The sequence below is a fragment of the Nerophis ophidion genome, linkage group LG04 (genome assembly GCF_033978795.1).
Source record: "Nerophis ophidion isolate RoL-2023_Sa linkage group LG04, RoL_Noph_v1.0, whole genome shotgun sequence".
NCBI classification, from domain to species: Eukaryota; Metazoa; Chordata; class Actinopteri; order Syngnathiformes; family Syngnathidae; genus Nerophis; species Nerophis ophidion.
Genome location: NC_084614.1, coordinates 25938709 through 25960272, shown reverse-complemented (window position 1 = coordinate 25960272; position 21564 = coordinate 25938709). Strand labels below are relative to the sequence as shown.

Below are 21564 nucleotides of genomic sequence, written 5' to 3'. Positions count from 1 at the left end.
ATAGAGAAGAATATTCCAAAAAGGGTTGGTGCTAAAACACAGCCTTGCTTAAAACCACTGTTGATAGAGAAGGAGTCCGAACAAGATCCATCATACAAGACTGTTCCCTTCATGTTGGAATGGAAAGAGATCAACATGCTGAGTAGTTTTGGAGGACATCCAATCTTTTGTAGAAGCTTGAAGAGGCTCTTCCTGCTGACAACATCGAAAGCCTTCGTTATATCTATGAACATCATGTAAAGAGGTTGACCTTATTTTCTACTCTTCTCTTGAATCTGCCGGACTGAACATTTCATGTCAGTCGTCGATCCTCCAGCCCTGAAACCACATTGTGATTCAGGATAGCTACGATGTGCAAGAGTCTGTAGCCTGATTAGGATTATGCGAGCGTACAGCTTTCCAACGATGTTCAAGAGAGAAATTCCTTTAAGCTACTGCAGTCACTGTGGTCCGCTTTATTCTTATAAAGTGTCAGAATAGTGGCATCACACATGCCCTGAGGTACGCCTTCTTCCTCCCAGCAAAGACAGTAATTCGTACAGCGGTTTAAGTAGGGCAGGCTTCCCTTGCTTGATAGCTTCAGGTGGAATATTATCGTTACCTGATGGTTTGTCAGATGGAAGGGAATCAATAGCTTTTTCAAGATCTACCATTGTAGGCACTTTGTCTAATTCATTCATGATTGGTAGCTCCTTCGTATTATTTACAGCAACATCAGAGACAGTTGTTTCACGGCTGTATAGTTCTAAGTAGTGCACGACCCATCTGACCATCTGTTCTTCACGGTTGGTAATCTTCTACCCTATCCAAGTTTTAATTGGAGCATATCTTCGCAGAGCTGCTGCCAACAATTGTTTGCACACTGTCTGGCAATACGCTGTGTTGAACGAGTCCTCTTGAGTGTTGCAAGTGACTGAGCAATTGGGCATCTCTTGTATGCTAAAAATGCTTTGCGTTTGGCCTCAGTTGGTGGTTTCATGATTGGTAGATAGGCATTAAACAAGTTGTGACTAGTTATTTCATTCTTCCCAAAGGTTGAAATAGCTGTATTGTAAATTGCTTCTTTCATGGCGTTCCATTTTGCTGTAGCATCATGCTCCGGCAGGTATTGAAGAGCTTGGTCCAGGGTTGATACATAATCATCTGCCTTGCATGAAATTGACATATTTGATGTGTTATGCAGGCACAACTCTTTGCCTTGGTGCAGTGAATTTTACGGAGCTGAAGGCGAACTTTGGCGCTCACATGGGCACGGTCCGTGGTGCAGTCTGGGCCATTAAGCTTCTAGTAATAACAATGTTATTTAGTGACGACCGCCTAGTGATACTCAGATCAAGCTGATGCCAACGATGAGACTTCGGATGTTTCAATGATACTTTGTGCGATGGTTTGCTCTTAAAGAAAGTGTTTGTAATACAGAGGTTTTGATAGGAGCATAGCTCAAGCAGCCTCTGGCCTTTTATGTTCATCTTTCCGATGCCATGATGTCCCAAGCAAGATGGCCATGATGCATGGTGTGCGCCTAGTCTGGCATTAGAATCACCAAGGACGATCAAGCACTCCTCTTTAGGAAAACCCTTGATCTCATCAAGTTGCTAATAGAATCTGTCTATAATCTCCTCAGTTGAGGAAAGAGTAGGAGCATAGACTCTGAGAATGTTCACAGGACCCATAGCAGTGCTGTGACGAATAGACAGCAACCGCCCAGTACCTCCTGATGAAGGTTCCACTGAAGCCAAAAGTGTGTTTTTGACTGTAAAACCAACTCCTTGCTGACGAAGCTCTTAAGGTTCTCTACCTTTCCAAAAGAATGTATAGTTAGCCTCTCTTCGAGACCCACTGGAAGCTAGCCTGGTTTCTTGAAGAGCAGCTATGATGACATTAAGCCTGGTAAGCTCTTTATGTATGATGGCCGTCTTTCTGGAGTCGTTCACTTGAAAAAGGTCATCAGAGATTCTTGTGAACATTGTTCGCACATACCAGCTTGCTAATCAAGGAGCAGGAGTCTTCTTTCTTTTCTTGTTAACCGTCCACTTTTCATGCTTTTGCAGTGCACTGAGCTCCACGCACCCACTGGAGCAGGCATATTTTTGGCGGGATTGTATTCAAACAATACAGGATAGTGACGATATTAGCGAGCTGGCAACTAGAGCACTAATCGCTAACTATATTAAATGCTAACATTAATATAATAATACAGTATAATTATGAATTCATTTTTTCATCATATTTTAAGTCCAATAAACCAAGAAATTGACGGGCCTCACCCTGTACCTATGCGAACCACTTAGGGGTCACAAACCCCCTGTTGAAGACCGAATTTTTAGCAAAATATGAGTATTAATTAATACACTGATGACTTTAGTTGTGATTGTGTTCTTTTAGTGTTTCAATGTCCTTTGTCAATGATTCTGCCTAGCAACAAGTGGCTGACTGGAAAAGAAAACTACATTACAGAGCTTCTGACAGATTTTTTTCAGTTGTAAAAATATGTGAGTCACAAAGAATGTTGTTGTCAGAAGTATATTGTAGGGCCTGGGAACCATTTTTGCTAAAACACCATGAAACAAAATCAGTGTGCCAAAGATCCACCGCTGTGCAGGGTCAAACGTTTACTCTGACCTAAATGTGAACCATTAAGATAGTCCAACTGCTTTTACAGTAATTTGCAACGTTTTTGTTTGTTTATCTTTTGGTTGGTTGAATTTAATATACAATTCATTATAAGAAGATTAACGGTCTTATTTATTTTTTATTATAGTTGTGCAGTGAGTTTATTTTTGTGTAACTGACTTTGTGGTCTTTAACTTTGCTTCCAGTTACCTAATTCCCAAAATTCACCTTGTCTTCATCATCAACTCATCCAGTTTTTTTGGCAATTGTGTTGAGAAAAGAAAAATAACGTTTTTTTTTATTTATTTATTATTTATTTATTGATAAATGAATGAAAACAGTGTGAGTCGTGTGACGTATTGGTTCTATCTTCAAAATGGGACAGAAAAGCTATTGTTTTGGTATATATCTTAGCACTCACCTAACCTCCAGTATTGTTGCATAATCATTGTTCCCGTATTTTCACAAACCTTGGGTACACTACCATAACTATGTGAGCTACAGTGCTAACATTATTCACTGAAGAAAAACTAAACGATCAAACTTACGGCTCCTACCTCTGTAACTAACTGACTAAAGCTCCAGGCTTTATTTGAAGATGTGTTGTGAAGACTCTTTTCTTTCTTACGAAGCTGTCCTGTGTGAAGTGTCGGACATTTTGCTCTATGCCCATTAAGAAAAAGTTTATGAAAAGATGAAACTTTTGAGCACCTCTTCTCCCAAAAGTAGACTACCAAAACCCAAGGCTGGTGCTTTTTTTAATGTTTGGTGCTCATAACTTTTCAGGACATTTATTACTGTTATAAAATAAATTTAAATTAAATGTTGCATTGTATTGAAAACATTTACATGCTGAAATTATCACTTCACTTTTTATATAACAGCAGATTGTAGGAATGTTCCGATTTGGGTTTTAAGCTGCCGATTGCGATACCAATCATCCCTGGGTGAGATCAGCCGATAGAAAACAATACCAATCACAGGTAGTAACTGTACATATTTTAATGTATTTATGGTGAGTGCTATTGACAATTTGACAAAATCAACACAATATTTAAACTATGTCCTTGTTCTCTTTTATTACTTACAATTGTTTAATCAAAACAAGGTCAATAGTTTACAATAAATAAACAAAAGCAAAGACTCTTCTACTCTTAAATGTTTGGTTTTTAAACTGAAAGTCCTCCTGTTTCCAGGTAAATATTCCCTGAGTTTGTAAACATTAACAGCAACAAATTAAAAAAACAAAAGAGAAAATATAAAAAGCTATGTAATCACTCTAGTATTGATCATATACTTTATCATTTATGGATCAATCCGCCCTCCCCTTGTGTGTTGTGTGCTGACTTTGACAATGCTGACACATCGACAGTTGTTCTTATGTTGTCCTCTCCCTATACTCTTATTAACCTACTTGTTAATTTTCTGTTATTGCCTGATTACTTTCATCTAGACGTCTGAAAGGTATTTGTGTTGTTTCAAGCTAACTTAATGTCTAGCTTAGCTATAAGCATGCCTGCTCAAGGCTTTCTCTCGGTGTCCAGTGATCATAATACTCAATAATGATACTTAAGATACTAAGAAATTAAGTTTAATTGCCATGGTAGAGGTGTTTTTGTTTTTACTTAAAGGATCGGCAACACTCTGAATGGACTGTTCTGAGTGGTTCTGCTAGCTTGTCAGATGGGGGACTGAAAATAAAGAAAGTGACATTGAAAGGCATTAACACCAAATACGTACTTTTTACGAAAATCGTCATGGACAGGCCAATGGCCGATCAATCTTCAAATCCCAAGCAGATTCTTTAATACACAGGTGTCAAACAATGAGGGCAACATCACATTTATGGCTGCCCTCAGAGGGACGTTTGTAACAGTGAATATTATATGAATATAAATGTAAAGGAATTCACCTCATGACGTTACTTCATATGCATTTGATGATTATATATTTTTTATGTACAGAGTAAAAAAAACCTGCAGATTTTGCAGTAAAAAACTGGCAGCTCTGTCGCCAGATTTTTACCGTAAAATATATTGTAGTTTTTTTCCGGCATACTACAATTACTGTAAAATTGAAAAACAGTACCACTGTTTTTTTTTGCAGTAAAGTTCTGGAAACTAAGCTGCTAGGTTTTTTTTTAGCCGTACAATCTATTATCATTTACATGTTGATGGATAACTAAATGGCTTTGAAATCATAAGGGATAGGTTGATTGGCAACACTAAATTGGCCCTAGTGTGTGAATGTGAGTGTGAATGTTGTCTGTCTATCTGTGTTGGCCCTGCGATGAGGTGGTGACTTGTCCAGAGTGTATCCTGGGACTTTTGTATTGTGAGGCACACGCACTAACCCCTGTACTACCGTGCTGTACTTTTCTGACACATTATTTCCAGGCTTTCGCTGACCATTTAAAATGATGAGCCGGGCCAGATTTGTCCCCCAGGCTTTGCATTTGACACCTGTGCTCTAACACATTAGCACAATTACCATGAATTGATTAACGTGGCTAAAGGGACACGTGGTAGGAAATGGATGGATGATTAACGTGGACGAGTTGAAAAACTTATTCCGGTGTTACCATTTAGTGGTCAGTTGTACGGAATATGTAAGGTACTGTGCAATCTACTAATAAAAGCTTCAATCAATCAATCAATCAATCACTTGGACTCATCTCCTGTCCTTTTTTTCTGCTTGCAGTTCAGTGTAATGAGGAGATGCAACTTATCCAATACATGTTCAATGGCTACAACAAGAACATCCGCCCTGTGGTCCATCCTGAGGACAAACTGGAGGTTCAGATCAAACTGACCCTCACCAACCTTATTTCTCTGGTGAGAGCACATTCACATCTTTTGCAACAAGGCTCCATTGAAAATTTAAAGGGGTAATATTATTTGTTTCCTACATTCAAAACACTTCCTTGAGCGCTACATAACATGTAATTGTAGTTCTTTGGTCAAAATTTTGCCTCGATTATGTTTTACAGACAGCTTTCTGACGATTTCTTCAGGATGCACTGCTTTGTGGGCGGTCTTATTTACATGGCTCCACTTTGACAGCGTCTTCTCCCATCTTTGTTGTAGTTTTTAGCGCTTCCATAGCTAGACTACTGACGTATTAAGTTTGAACTACTTTGTGTTAGAAATGGCAACAGTGTAAGATGCATGTGCATGTACAAGCCAACCTGCCCCACAAGAGGATGGCGGAAAAAAAAACTTATTGACCACAATGACGAACGCACGCAAAGCACTTTGGGTAAATTTATACCGTATATGGATAATCCGCGGACGTCCGAGGTCAGAAAATGTCACAAGACAGCAAATTCTAAACGTTTTTTTTATGGAGAAAGTATGAAGATAGGCAAGATTGTTTTATAAATATCTTTGATTTCACATTTTCGGGACTTATGCAGATCCCAAATACACAAGAACAGGTACCAGAGGTAAGGAAAGTTGGTTTTGCATATAAGGGCCCCTTTGAAATATTATTAAGAGCTCACTTAACAATTTCTGGTAAATGTACAGTACGTACCAAATGGAGGTAATTTATTCTCACTCTCTTTGCTTTGTACTACAGAATGAAAAGGAAGAGACTCTTACAACTAACGTCTGGATTGAAATAGTAAGTTTTGTCTGCATTCCTTGGCAAAGCACCTTTCTACCACCCCACTGGATCAAGTTGTCATTTTTTAAAACATCATCTACAGCAATGGATTGATTATCGTCTGGCCTGGAATACATCAGATCACCATGGCATAGATATCATCCGTGTCCCCAGCAAAACTGTCTGGCTCCCTGACATTGTCCTTGAAAACAAGTAAGAGTGAAAAGCTCACTTTCTCCTGCCCACGCTTTGGGTATTAGGGTCTTTAAGTCTTTATCCTCAATCCTTGCAGCATTGATGGCAAGTTTGATGTGGCTTACTATACCAATGTTTTGATCTCCAACAATGGTGGGATCTATTGGCTTCCTCCAGCTATCTATCGCAGCACGTGTGCCATAGAGATCACCTACTTTCCTTTTGATTATCAAAATTGCACACTGGCGTTCAGGTAAGCCCCAATTTATACACAAATACACATTATAAATGATGTGGGATTTAAAATTCTCTTATGTCAAAGATCGCAGACCTACAGTGCCAATGAAGTGGACCTTATATTGGCTCTTGGAGAAACAGGCGAAACAATAGAATGGGTGGACATTGACCCCGAGGCCTTTACTGGTAAATATCATTTTACAGCCATTAGACCCTGCTAATGTCCGATAAAGTAACTGCAGTTCCATTACTCTAATGCAGAGCTTCTTACATAAAGAGGACTTTTAAAGGGGTGGGATTGTCGATCTAAATATTTAGAGTTTCAAATTGTAAGTTTCGAGTTGTATGTCGTAATGTGTATGGGTTCCCCCAATCGGAACCCAGTTTGAGGTCGACTTTTTTTTAATCATCCTTCCCCCGCGCCTATACCCTTTTCCCACCTTTTACCGTGTCCAATGTTTGTCTAATCTTGAATGGGTTTGTGCTGAAAGCAAAGTTTTGTTGCACTTGTGCAATGACAATGAAGATCCTTCTTTCCTTCCAAGACCAATAAGTTTGACGTAGTTTTTCGTCTTAGAGTTTATGCAACTGCAGCTTCTCTTCTAGTGTGTCAGTGCAGACAGCACACACATCTCTCTCTCTCTTTTCCCTCCCTCTTCCTGCTCTACTTACGACTGACTTTATTTTTCTGAAATACCTTGTGTATTAGAAGTTATTCTTTTTTGACATTTGTATTTGTATTTTTGTTACATTGTTGTTTTGGTATTTCACACATGTGATTATTTTCTTAAACAATTGTATGTAGTATAGAACGCAATAAGGGAATTACTTTTATTTTTATTACATTATTTTATATTGTTATATTTACTTATAGAAACATTTTTATTTGCATACAATTGTTTCCTGTCTTCTTATTATGGGTTCAGACTCTCGAAATGTGTTTTATGATGATGACAGTTCAAGTCAAAAGTATCTGTATCGACAATACTATCTTTATAGCTACTTGGCATTGGATCGATACCAGAGGTGGGTAGTAACGTGCTACATTTACTCCGTTACATCTACTTGAGTAACTTTTGGGATAAATTGTACTTCTAAGAGTAGTTTTTATGCAACATACTTTTACTTTTACTTGAGTATATTTATAGAGAAGAAATGCTACTTTTACTCCGCTCCATTTATCCACATTCAGCTCGCTACTCGCTCCTTTTTTTTATCGATCTATTAATGTTTGTTTTGGTTTTTCAACGTAGGATCTACGCATGCCTGCGTTTCACCAATCACATGCAGTCACGGGTGACATTGGACCAATCAAACAGAGCCAAGCGGTCACATGACCGTCACACGTAAAACCTGATTTAAGCAAGTTGAACAACTTATTCGGGTGTTACCATTTAGTGGTCAATTGTACGAAATATGTACTGAACTGTGCAATCTACCAATAAAAGTTTCAATCAATCAATCAATCAAAAGTGCAAAGGAAAAAATCCACTTTTTATTTCAACCGTACTTCCCGTCAAAAGCCTAAAGACTGATCGCACAGTTCCTGTCTTCACAATAAAAGCGCCACTCCATTGCGCCTGCGCTAACAAAATAAGAGTCTCCGAAACCCAGCGCAAACAAGCGAGCAAGCTACCGAGTTTGCCGCCAATGTATTTCTTGTAAAGAGTACAAAAACGAATATGGAAGCTGGACAAATAAGATGCCAAAAACCAACGACTTTCATGTGGTGTTAGACAGAAAAGAGGAACTTTTTTTCTCCTCCATTTGAAAACGTGGACGTTAGTTCCAATCATTGCAAGTCATCAGAATCAGGTAATACACCAACTTATATTCTTGTCTTCATGAAAGATGGGAATCTATATGTTAAACATGCACGTATATTCATTAAAACACCGTTAACATGTGAACAAAAACGGCAAAATGGATAAATATAAATTATATAATATATGTAAATGTATGTATGTATGTATACATATATATATATATATATATATATATTTATATATATATATATATATATTTATATATACATATATATATATTTATATATATATATATATATATATATATATATATATATATATATATATATATATATATATATATGTGTGTGTGTATATGATATGTATGTGTATGTATATATGAGGTAAATCACCTCGACTTGGTCATTTATTAAGTAATTGATTAACGTTGAAAAACTTATTGGGGTGTTACCATTTAGTGGTCAATTGTACGGAATATGTACTGTACTGTGCAATCTACTATTACAAGTTTCAATCAATCAATCAATCATTGAATGCCTACTGAGCCTCGTTGCTGTTAAGTTATTGTGGCTCAATGTGCCTTATTTTTTTTATTTTAATGTACTAATTTTTAATATATATTATTGTTTTAGCTGCTTAAGAGATATTCCTGGCTCTGAATTTGCTCGTTGCTATTTTTATGTTTTATTTGTTGCCGTAATCATTAAACAATCAGGTTACTCATCAGTTACTCAGTACTTGAGTAGTTTTTTCACAACATACTTTTTACTTTTACTCAAATAAATATTGGAGTGACTACTCCTTACTTTTACTTGAGTAATAAATCTCTAAAGTAACAGTACTCTTGAGTACAATTTCTGGCTACTCTACCCACCTCTGATCGATACCAAAATTACCAGTATCGTCCACCTTTAGCTTTGAGCATTAACATCTTCATTCAAGCTTCAACCTACAACCATGTGGCAGTAGTCTTCATCTTTTTACAACTAATCATACTGTTGACTAGAAAGTTAGTTTTGTAAAATTTTATTTTACTGTAAAAAATATAGAGTGGTACCATTTTTTAATTTACAGTAATACACTGTAAAACAACAACCATCAATTTTACAGTAAACAACCCCAAATTTGGCAGCTTAATTTTACTGTAAATATAACTGTGATATTGTTTTTCAGTTTACAGTAATGCACTGTAAAAAACAAACAAAAAAAAAAATGACCGTAGATGCCATCTTATTTGCCAGAGTTTAACTGTAAAAATAACAGAGGTACTGTTTTTCAAATTACAGTAATGCAATGTACAAACAACAATCATTATTTTTACGCAAAAAAAGGCAGCTCAGTCTCCAGAATTGTACAGTAAAAATAACCGTAGTAACGTCTTGCAATTTACAGTATGCACTGTAAAAACAACTTCAGATTTTACAGTAAAATGAAAAGAACGATAAAAAATGGCAGCTCAATCGGCAGAATTTTACTGTAAAAATAACATTGATACCGTTTTTCAATTTACTGTAATGCACCGTAGAAACAACACCACGGATGTTATGGTAAAAACAACTACAGTAAAAATAACAGTAGTACTGATTTTCAAATTATCGGTAATGCACTCTGAAAACAACCATACATTGTACAATTTTAAAAAAAGGTTTAAAAAAAAAAAGTCAGCTCAGTCGCCAGAGTTTTACTATAAAATAACAATGGTACCTTTTTTAGGTTGACAGTAAAGTACTGTAATAACAGCAACCATTGAATTTACGGTAAAAGAAACTGCCATAATTTTACAGGTAAAAATTTAATTTACCGTTTTTTCAGTTTACAGTAATGCTTTGTAAAATCAATTATCAAACATTTTACTGTGAAAATGTTAGTTTTTTCTCTTTGCCAGCATAAAAATGAGGATTTAACATAATTCAAGGGTTCAACCACAACTCAGACCGTGACTTTCATGCCCATATTGAGTGATGTGTAACATGCAGCTGTATGTAGCCACCATGTTCTCTGTTTGCTTACTATAGTTTTCACCTCCTAGAGAATGGCGAGTGGGCCATCGTCCATCGTCCAGCCAGGAAAATGATCAACGCGCGATATTCCCCGGATGACCTGGAGTATCAGGAGATCATTTTCAACCTGGTCATCCAGAGGAAGCCCCTCTTCTACGTCATCAACATCATCCTGCCATGCTCCCTCATATCTTCACTGGTCGTATTAGCATACTTCTTACCAGCTCAAGGTCAGCGCGGCCATTATTTGTTTGCAACGTCTCGTTATAACCTTTGGAATGGGGCAATTTACAAGGCTGTTAAGATTTTAAAGCCCTTATTATTTTGTTTCATTGTTAAAACTTTCCAATGTAACAATGTATTAAACATCGGAACCAGGATTTAAATAGTCATTTAAATCTATTGCACCGTATTACTGTACAGGGGTGTCTCAAACTAACGGCCAGGGGGCCATTTGCCCAGGGGCCCATATTTTATGGCCCTCGACTTAACTTCATAGTTTAGTGTATGGGTGTCAAACTCAAGGCCTGGGGCCAGATGTGGCCTCCCATATCATTTTGTATGGCCCTTAAAAGCCTTGACTAAATAAGCCTCTTTAAAGTAATTAAATTTCTATCTCCATTTTGACAGAAAAAAATAGATAAAAGAAATACAAACACTAAAAAAAAAAAAACACTTTCTTGTGGTCTACATAACATGTAATGGTGGTTTTATCTATGTACGTATGTGTATCTTTATATATATATATATATATATATATATATATATATATATATATATATATATATATATATATATATACATATATAAAAGCCTTGACTAAATAAGCATATTTAAAGTAATTTAATATCCATCTCCATTTTGACAGAAAAAATAGATAAATAAAATACAAACACTAAATAAAAAACACTTCCTTGTGGTCTACGTAAAATGTAATGGTGTTTTTTGTGCATGTGTATATATATATATATATACATATATATATATATACACACACACAAAAAACACCATTACATTTTACATATTACATATTTGTATATATATATATATATATATATATATATATATCAGTGACGTGCAGTCAGGTTCATGGCTGATGAGGCACTGACTTCATCACAGTCAGATTTATAAACATATGAACCCTATTGAGTATTTTATTCACCATTTGATTGGCAGCAGTTAACGGGTTATATTTAAAAGCTCATACCAGCATTCTTCCCTGCTTGGCACTCAGCATCAAGGGTTGGAATTGGGGGTTAAATCACCAAAAATGATTCCAGGCCGCTGCTGCTCACTACTCCCCTCACCTCCTAGGGGGTTAACAAGGGGATGGGTCAAATGCAGAGGACAAATTTCACCACACCTACTGTGTGTGTGACAATCATTGGTACTTTAACTTAATGTAGCAGGTACTTTAGCTAGTAAAGTATAGTATAAATAAATTACACTTATCATTATTAGCGATAATACTGCCAACATTAACAATATTAAATAATCACATGTAAGTACAAAATAACAAACACGACAGTACACAGTGTTGTCATTATGACAAGTGTAACCGCGCTCCAGCGGCCGTGTTCATTCATTGTCTTTACTGTAGCATAAAAAAGGCAGATGGCCTTGAAACGCCACAATACCCAGTCACCATATTTAAATACCCAAAATAAAGACTCGACATAAATATAAATTCAATCGGATCAGAAACAATTGAGGAAACGGGATTAAAACCCGATGCCAACCGCCCATAGAAAATACATGGGTACGGCTAGTAGCTACTATTAGCAAACAAATTCACTTACTAACTCGGCTTAATATCTCAACATCAACACACTCTTTCGTCGCAACACGGCTCTGATAGTTAGCACCTATAAGTTTACAATTAGTTGTAAAATGTTGGACGGTTGTTTTTAGGATCTGCACGCAGACGACAGCTTTAAAACATAACGGCTTCAGATGTCCCCATGCCCAGCCGAGTAGTGCAAGAATGATCTCAGGGATCACTAACGCCCTCCACCACCAGGAGGCCGGAGAAAAGGTGCCTCACATTGTGCGTCTTCGCAGCCGTTTTATGATTGCCCTGAAACAAGAAATACGTTACACACTTACAGTTGTTGACAAAATACACTGCACATTATATACCTCAGCTAACTAAACTATGGAAATGTATAATATAATTCTTATAGGAATACGGTCTCACTGCACATCAGGCCAGCAGTTAGCCGAGTCATTGCGCAATCCACGGGAGACACAACTGGCTGTGACTCACCGCATGTAATTCTCAGTATTTGAACGGCAAATGTGAAAATTAAGCGATTTTGAATAAAAAATAATTTAAAACTGGTGAAGTTAAATGGAAAATAAGTTGATATTATAATCACTGGATACATATGACAATATAATATTTTTTTTTCTTTTTACATTTTTTTCTTTCCATGATGGAGGGCCTCACCTGCCTCACCTGACTGCACGTTACTGAGATATATATATATATATATATATATATATATATATATATATATATATATGCATATATATATATATATATATATATATATATATATGCATATATATATATATATATATATATATGCATATATATATAATATATATACATATATATATATATATATATTGGGGCGGTATAGCTTGGTTGGTAGAGTGGCCGTGCCAGCAACTTGAGGGTTGCATGTTCGATTCCCGCTTCTGGCATCCTAGTCACTGCCGTTGTGTCCTTGGGCAAGACACTTTACCCACCTGCTCCCAGTGCCACCCACACTGGTTTGAATGTAACTTAGATATTGGGTTTCACTATATAAAGTGCTTTGAGTCACTAGAGAAAAAGCGCTATAGAAATATATATGGTTAAGTTTTTATATATACATATATATATATATATATATATATATATATATATATATATATATATATATATATATATATATATATATATATATATATACATACATAGATATTGTTAAGTATTTTAAATTAATATATTATCTCGTCCTGGGTTCAATCCCGGGCTCGGGATCTTTCTGTGTGGAGTTCGGAGTTTGCATGTTGTCCCCGTGACTGCGTGGGTTCCCTCCGGGTACTCCGGCTTCCTCCCACTTCCAAAGACATGCACCTGGGGATAGGTTGATTGGCAACACTAAATTGGCCCTAGTGTGTGAATGTGAGTGTGAATGTTGTCCATCTATCTATGTTGGCCCTGTGATGAGGTGGCGACTTGTCCAGGGTGTACCCCGCCTTCCGTCCAAATGCAGCTGAGATAGGCTCCAGCACCCCCGTGGCAAGTGGTAGAAAATGGATGGATGGATTATCTAATGATGCAACAAAATTATAGTATCTTACATTCAAAAATGTTTTCATTAAAAAAAATATTAAAACACTTGCTTGACTTTTGATGTCAAACAAATGATCCATCAATTCTATACTGTAAAAATTCAAATAGAATTTACGGTAACAACTGTAAAAATAGACATATTTAAACTGTAAAAAAAACAATGGTGTTGCTTAAAAAGATTTTAGGGTAAATAAAAAACTGAACAAAAAAAACAGTGGTACAATTTACCGTTTACATTGATAAACTGTGAAAAAACACTGTAAATGTTTATTGCAAAATGTACATATTTTTTCTATAGCTTATGTAAAATGTATATAATAATCAAATGCATGGGCAAGTGTGTTACAATATCATTAAACAATTAAACTATTACATCCACATGCTTTTAGAGGCCAAAGGAAATGGCAAAATGATCTGGAAACTATTACATAACCTATTAAACCCAGAGGGTAACACCACCCAAACCCATTATAAATTAAAAGTAGGAGACAAAATCATTACTGATTGTACACAAGTCTCAAATTAGTTCAATTAATTCTTTATAGAATCCGTCAAAAACCTTTCCTCGGGTTTCTCTTGCATGACTAATTATGACCCAACAACAGACATACCTGATAAACAAGACAGCTCATTTCAGCACAAGGAGGTTAGTCAGACAACTGTCTTAAATGCCATACATGACCTAAACACTACATACTCAAAGGATATTTATAACCTAGACACAGCTTTTCTTAAAAAATATAGCGGCATCCTTACACAGCCTCTTGCCCGTCTTATTAATATTTCCATTAAAACTGAGCAATTCCCAGATGGATGGAAAACTGCACAGGTATACCACTTTTAACATCTGGTGATGCTGGATTGACATCTAACTATAGACCTATCAGCCTTCGTCCAGTTTTATCTAAAGTCCTGGAGAAGATTGTTTCGGAACAACTAATGCACCACCTTGAGACAAATCCCTTTTTGAATCCCTTGCAAATTGGATTCAGGCGTAACCATTCTACAGAATCTGGCACTTGTTTTTTAACTGAAAAGATCAAACATTCCCTTGACAAAGGACATGTAGTCGGTGCAGTATTTTTAGTCTTAAAAAAAAAGCATTTGATACAGTCAATTATGACATTTTAATTTCAAAACTAACTAAATTCAACTTATCCAAACCGTCATTGTCCCGGTTTGAGTCATATCTAAAGGGCCGTGAACAATGTGTCATCATTAATAATGTGAGATCTTCCCTCCGCAAAATTGAAACAGGGATATCTCAGGGTAGTGTCTTGGGACCGATACTATTCAGTCTATACATCAATGACCTACCAGATGTATGCACAGATATAGATTTACAGATGTATGCGGATGACACAGTCCTATATACATCTGGTAAGACTTATACTGTAGTTGCTGAAAAGCTAAATGCTAAATTAGACAAAATGGCATCTTTGGCTGGCATCATCCTGTTTAACCCTGTACCATAAAAAGACTAACTATGTCTGCTTCTCCATAAAAAAACAACCTCAAACAAACCTGAATATAAAAATTAATGATGAGGTCATTGAACAAGTACCTGAAGTCAAATATTTGGGCATAACCATAGACTAATAGCTAAGTTTATAAGAAACTGTTTAACTCTCAGCTGTGCTTTTACTTTTATGAATTCAATGATTCTTTCACACATATCTTAAGGCTTAACTACATGGTCCCAGGCACACCAGTCATCAGTCAAGACCATTGAGTGTCTTTATAACCGCGCCCTGAAAGTCCTTGACAAGAAGAGTATGCGATATCATCTTTGCCAAATTGTAACCTAATACAATATTTGAAGTTTTATCAATTGTATGTTGTTACATACAGTCAAAATGGTTTTAAAAATGCTTGGATAACTCTGCTCCCCAATTGCTCTGCAAGGCAATTACAAGACTGCAAAGTGGTAGCAGATCTACCACCAGAGGAATGTCAAAAGGCAACTGTTGCGTTTCATTCTGTAGAACATCTTTTGCCCAGACTGCCTTTTAAATAAAAGGACCACAACTATGGAACTCTTTACCCGACACTTTGAAAAGTCACTTGTCACTTTTAAAAAACAAACACAATTATGGCTAGTTGAGCAGCAATCGTGTTCCCATGTTTAATTTTTACTAATTTTTACTAATTGTTTTTTATCTAGTCTGCACTTTTAGTTGTTATTATTATTATTATTATTGGCTTTTATCTAGTTTGCACTTAGTATTATTTCTATTATTATTATTATCGACTCAGTTTTGCCTTATTATTTTTATTTTCCTATTTTAATGATGTTGGATCTGTGTTGTTGTTGTTGTTGTTGGGGACAAGTGTAGTAAATTAGCTTCGGCTACAAACACTATGATGCATACATTGGATAACTGTTTCAGATGTCTAGGTTTTTTGTATCTGTCCCTATTTCAAATAAACCTTAATAATAATAATAATAATAAACAAATCCTTATACGTTTAATATATTATTCACTGTTACATAACTGTGACGTTAGTGGCCCTCAATGGAGTTTGATACCCCTGGTTAAGTGTAATTGCTGCAGACCCTGGGAAGCTAATAGTTAAATATTTTATAGCAATCTTGAATCCCACCCGAAAGAACGGTCCAAACACAAAAATTATAGCGAAACCAACAACCGCATTACATTTGACATTAAATCACTTAAGGCCTAGCATAGCTCTCGGTCACCATAGCAGCTGTTAGAAGTAGTTAACACAGTTAGTCATGAGGTTCAGAAGTGAATACTTTATGCCCCCCCAGCCTTACCCCGACTTTACTACTGGCGGCACCCTGGTCAATTGAGTTTGAGACCCCTGCTGGACAGTAATATGTTGTTTTATAGAATAAACTATACACACAATAATGTTTGTATTATCCAGTATAGTGTTCAATATATTTTTGTACTACAGTGATCACCTCGTTTATCGCTTTTAATTGGTTCCGGGCAGAAATTATTCTATATAAATCAAATCTTTTCATAGCTGGATAAATAGAAAACTATTTATGACCTTAGAAATACATTTTAACATTATGAGAGACCCATACACATGAAATAACACACTTTGGTCATGATTAAACTCGTTTAATCCAATATAATAATGCTGCCTGAGACTGAGCCAATCAGTGGGCCCAATACTAAACAGCGCGCTCTGATTGGTTTGGTCTCCTCTCCTGGCCAATACTTCTGTAGTATTGATATTTTTGGTTTTATTTAGCCATTTTTATGCTGTCTTCTATCTTCATTAAGGTGAATCAGCAAACTTTGAAGCGTGATGTGACGAGGGACGACTGTAGAATAAAATAAATATTTTTTTTTTGCATTAAATGCACAGAGCTGTTTTGTTTCCCCACAGTGGTTATATTTGTGTGTCCTGTCTTCAATAGTCATTCTTTGAAACATTCTTTTAAGAATGTCTTTTTGTCTAATACTGTACAATATGTGTCTCTTGTCCACTTCACAGCCGGCGGTCAAAAGTTGACGGTGTCCATCTCCGTCTTGCTGGCTCAGACTGTCTTTCTCTTTCTTATTGCTCAGAAGGTCCCGGAGACATCGCTCTCTGTCCCGCTCCTCGGCAAGTGAGTCAGCATTTTTGTCACAGTCATCGGGTTTTAACTTGGTGACCTTTTGAATGCAGCATAGCGTTCCAAGCATTGCTGCCCCTTTCTTTTTGTGATCGTTTCTAATGTCCTCCTCAGGTACATCATCTTTGTTATGTGCGTTACCACTCTCATTGCTACCAATCAGATTGTGGTGTTGAACTTCTCCCTGCGCAGCCCCAGCACTCACACCATGTCCTATAACATCAAGCATGTAAGTGCATCTACAAGTATACATACACTGTAATGCAAACTGTGTGTGGTGCACTTGAATATCTGAACCTCAAAACACGTTTTAATGCCTAAACTGGCCTTCTAAGTATAAAACACCCATGATACTACAAACCCTATCATGCACTGCATTATGATGCACTATGTGTAGGATAATTTAACTTTTTTTGGTGCAATGTATGATCAATAATTAAACCATATGAGGTACAATAGTTTGATCCTTTCAATACATGGCTCGCAGCAAACATTACAGGATACTTCCTGCACTATGCCTGATATTGTGCATTGTCTCATGTGCATCAGTGTTCTGTCAGTGGCAGCTTTTATTTCAGGTAAAACTGCATTATTAACTAAATACAATGTTTTGGGTGTCATTTTACTGTAACAGATAGTCCTAACTAACATTAAATGCACAATATCCATCCATCCATTTTCTACCGCTTATTCCCTTTCGGGGGCGCGGGGGGCGCTGGCGCCTATCTCAGCTACAATCGGGCGGAAGGCAGGGTACACCCTGGACAAGTCGCCACCTCATCGCAGGGCCAACACAGATAGACAGACAACATTCACACTCACATTCAAACACTAGGGCCAATTTAGTGTTGCCAATCAACCTATCCCCAGGTGCATGTCTTTGGAAGTGGGAGGAAGCCGGAGTACCCGGAGGGAACCCACGCATTCACGGGGAGAACATGCAAACTCCGCACAGAAAGATCCCGAGCCTGGATTTGAACCCAGGACTGCAGGAACTTCGTATTGTGAGGCAGACGCACTAACCCCTCTGCCACCGTGAAGCCCCTAAATGCACAATAATATTCCTCAAATATACAATTAGTATTATTTTTTTTTAATTACAAACGTTTGTATATTAGTCACACTTTGGAATTTAGATTAATCGCAAGCACAGTTGCTAAAAAGTATTTTTTTTTGTTGACAAAATTCCTGTCAGCGTTGTTTGTCATCCATTGATTGTTGTCGATTTGCAAACACTTCGCTCAACACAGACATCATAACGTCATCAAAGCACACCTTTTAAGCATTCACAGGCAGCGGCAACATTTTAGAACAAGGAAAGGCAAAAGAAGAAAGATAAACATGTAATAAACCCGTTTGTGTCAACATTTGAGAAAGTTATGTACAAGTTTCACTTTTGCATCTCCTCTCCCATAACTGTGGTGCGTTCACAGGCTCGATTAAAGTTAGGAACGAAAGCATCACTAGTTTTTAAGACAGGGGGAGACTCCCATGAGATCCACTAATTTTAAAATAGTCAAATAATAATGATGTGTTGTTTTGATTTGTATAATCCTACATGTATCAGCTAAACTCTATTTTACACTCTGAAGTAAAGAAAAACCTGACCGATTTTTTATCATTTTTAACTGAATAATCACAGTTTATATCATTATTCATATACTAGCCACCTTATATAAATGTGTTGGCTTTATTATTTAAAAAAAAAAAAAGAATTAGAAACCTTTTTTTTTTCTGAACAAAAACTAATTATTTATGGGTTTATCTAGATCAGTGACTCTTAAATCGGAGTACAGCTACCACTAGTGGTGCACCAAATAATCACATAATTAAGAGATTAGTGTTCTACTTTCCTTCATTCAAACACAGTGTTACTGTTCAAACTGTGTGTAATGTTACAGTAAATAAACCTGTGTCTTATTTTTAATGACTAGTTAGGCCTACTACGCTACTGTATTTTAATGTTGGTCATTATGTTGGTACTCGGAGAGCCAAGGGTTTTCTGAGGTGGTACTTGTTGAAAAAAAATTGAGAACGGCTGATCTGGACATATTCCGGGGATGTTAATCCCATCTTTAAAAATGTGTGTGTTTTAAAAAGCTTCCATGCAATAACAAGTTTTTTAGTGCATGTGAACATACCAAATATGTGTGTCCGTGACGGTGAGGTTGGTTTTAGGGTGGGTTGGGGGGCTCTATTGGAGTATTGGGGCTCCTTAAAAAGGGGTAGAAAAGCGCTATACTAGTACAACCATTTATTTACCATTTGTATATGGAGGCCCGGAATTTTGTGCGCCCCTACCTCTTGGTGTCACTTTAATGTTGTCAATTTCACTCCCCTACCTCTACTGTAGCTGTTCTTAGAATTGGTACCCCGCTTCCTCGGCATGTCTCCATTGGTGGACGACAACGAGGTGACGTCAGAAGTGAACGGCATGAGAGATCGGAGGCGAGACTCCTTCGGCCTCATGCAGAGAGCAGAGGAGTACGTGCTCAAACAACCCCGCAGCGAGATGATGTTTGACAAACAAAAGGAGAAGCATAGCCTGATGCAACCCAACGGTAAGACATCCGTGTATATTCCAAGCTCACACATTACAGGCTGTCCTCAAATGTTGGTGTTCTCTTTAGTGGATGGTGTTGATGCCAACACTACAGCCAATTTGTACAAGAGTTTAGCCCAAGCTGCACCAGAGATAAAGCAATGTGTGGACGCCTGCAACTTCATTGCGGAGACTACAAGACAACAAAACAACACTGGATCTGTGAGCATTATTTGCACACATGTCTGCATAATCCCACACATCTCTCTAACATTCATTTTACCTTATGAAGGAAATTGAAAGCTGGGTACTGATCGGGAAGATGATTGACAAAGTGTGTTTCTGGGCGGCCATCCTCCTCTTCATCATCGGCACAGTGGGGATCTTCCTCACGGGACACTTCAACAGGGCGCCCGAATGGCCATTTCCCGGGGAGAGCAAAAAATACACCCCTATATGAAGAAAGGGGGAAAAAAAACTGAAAACTTTTGAGGCTAAGACCTCCCTAAGGTTTACTATACTTCACACAGTGTGTGAAGATGACAGTAGTGATCTCTGACCCCGTGCAGGATCCTCATCGGAGGTGAATTGAGTCTGTAGAGTGTGAGAGATTTTGCAGCACACCTCATGACAGCACATTTGTCTCTTTGAGAAAAAGCCCTATTGGTGAAAGTTATACAGCCATACGAGCGATAGGTGGGTCAGGACACATTAATTAACCCGTTGTAATCAACATAATGATTACTTTTATTTGAAAATTTGCCGTGTAGGTTAAAGCAATCCATACTTTAAATAGAATTAGGTCAAACAAGTATTGTATTTATTGAGGCAAGGAATAATTTTAGTTTTTGTCTACTTTGTATAATAAAGTTGCCCTGTTTGTGTGGGCTTTTAGTGACTCCAAACCTGCATGTGTCTTATATGAGGAACATGGTAATGTCATTTGAGCCAGTCAATGCATTATAGCCTAACGATGATTTATAATCAACATGTTATGTTTAAGGTATGTTTTTAAAAAAAAATAAATTCAATACAATTATATCGTGTGAATTTTTGACTTGGCTAAATATTTTATACTTTTGGAGAATAACTGACTGTCTGTAACGATTAATTTGGTTAGGAAAAAAGCTTTGATTTATATTTTGTTGATTTGATTAATTGTTTAATGAGTGTAATTCAAGAAAATTGTGTCACGACCAGAACAGGACTCTGAACACAGATGCAGGATTTAAAGACAATATATTTATTTGAACGAGGGAATGGGTCCAAAACGGGAGAAACAAAACAGGCTATAAAAAAACACAACTGACCTGACACTTCGTCTACGGAGGGAAAAACGGGCTATGGACAAAAAAACACTAAGTATAACAAAAGCCGCTCCAACGGAGGCGATACTAGGAAGATATTTTTACCTGAGAACTTACAAATCAAAATACTTCCGTGGACCCAAAAAAGGTACAAGAAATGTGGCTGTGGCTGTGGACAATGCTATGGCAAGGGAACGCTGGAGGTACGCACACAAAGTAATGAGACACTCTGGCACAAGACAAAAGGAGGACGAGACATTTATGCAGATGAGGGAGTGTGACACAGGTGGGCACAATCAGGCAATCAGAAGAGACATCAGACCAGTGAAACAGGAGGAAGAGCAAGTGACCTGAAAC

General features: G+C 37.1%; 1 protein-coding gene across 4 annotated transcripts in view; it reads left to right on the top strand.

The window, feature by feature from the left end:
* The window catches only part of chrne (cholinergic receptor, nicotinic, epsilon), a 66525-nt gene extending 45586 nt beyond the window's left edge, over positions 1 to 20939 (top strand). For 2 of the 4 annotated variants that reach the window (XM_061897663.1, XM_061897662.1), the window contains exons 2-12: positions 5314 to 5447; positions 6193 to 6237; positions 6323 to 6432; positions 6512 to 6667; positions 6737 to 6837; positions 10447 to 10647; positions 17238 to 17352; positions 17473 to 17587; positions 19712 to 19919; positions 19989 to 20122; positions 20193 to 20939. In XM_061897663.1, the coding sequence (XP_061753647.1) occupies positions 5314 to 5447; positions 6193 to 6237; positions 6323 to 6432; positions 6512 to 6667; positions 6737 to 6837; positions 10447 to 10647; positions 17238 to 17352; positions 17473 to 17587; positions 19712 to 19919; positions 19989 to 20122; positions 20193 to 20360 (1487 nt within the window). In that variant the 3' untranslated portion in view covers positions 20361 to 20939. Of the gene's footprint in view, positions 1 to 1627; positions 1891 to 5313; positions 5448 to 6192; positions 6238 to 6322; positions 6433 to 6511; positions 6668 to 6736; positions 6838 to 10446; positions 10648 to 17237; positions 17353 to 17472; positions 17588 to 19711; positions 19920 to 19988; positions 20123 to 20192 lie in introns of those variants that run through there. The other 2 variants (XM_061897664.1, XM_061897665.1) reach the window with 2 other exon arrangements.
* Positions 20940 to 21564: the final 625 nt, after the last annotated feature.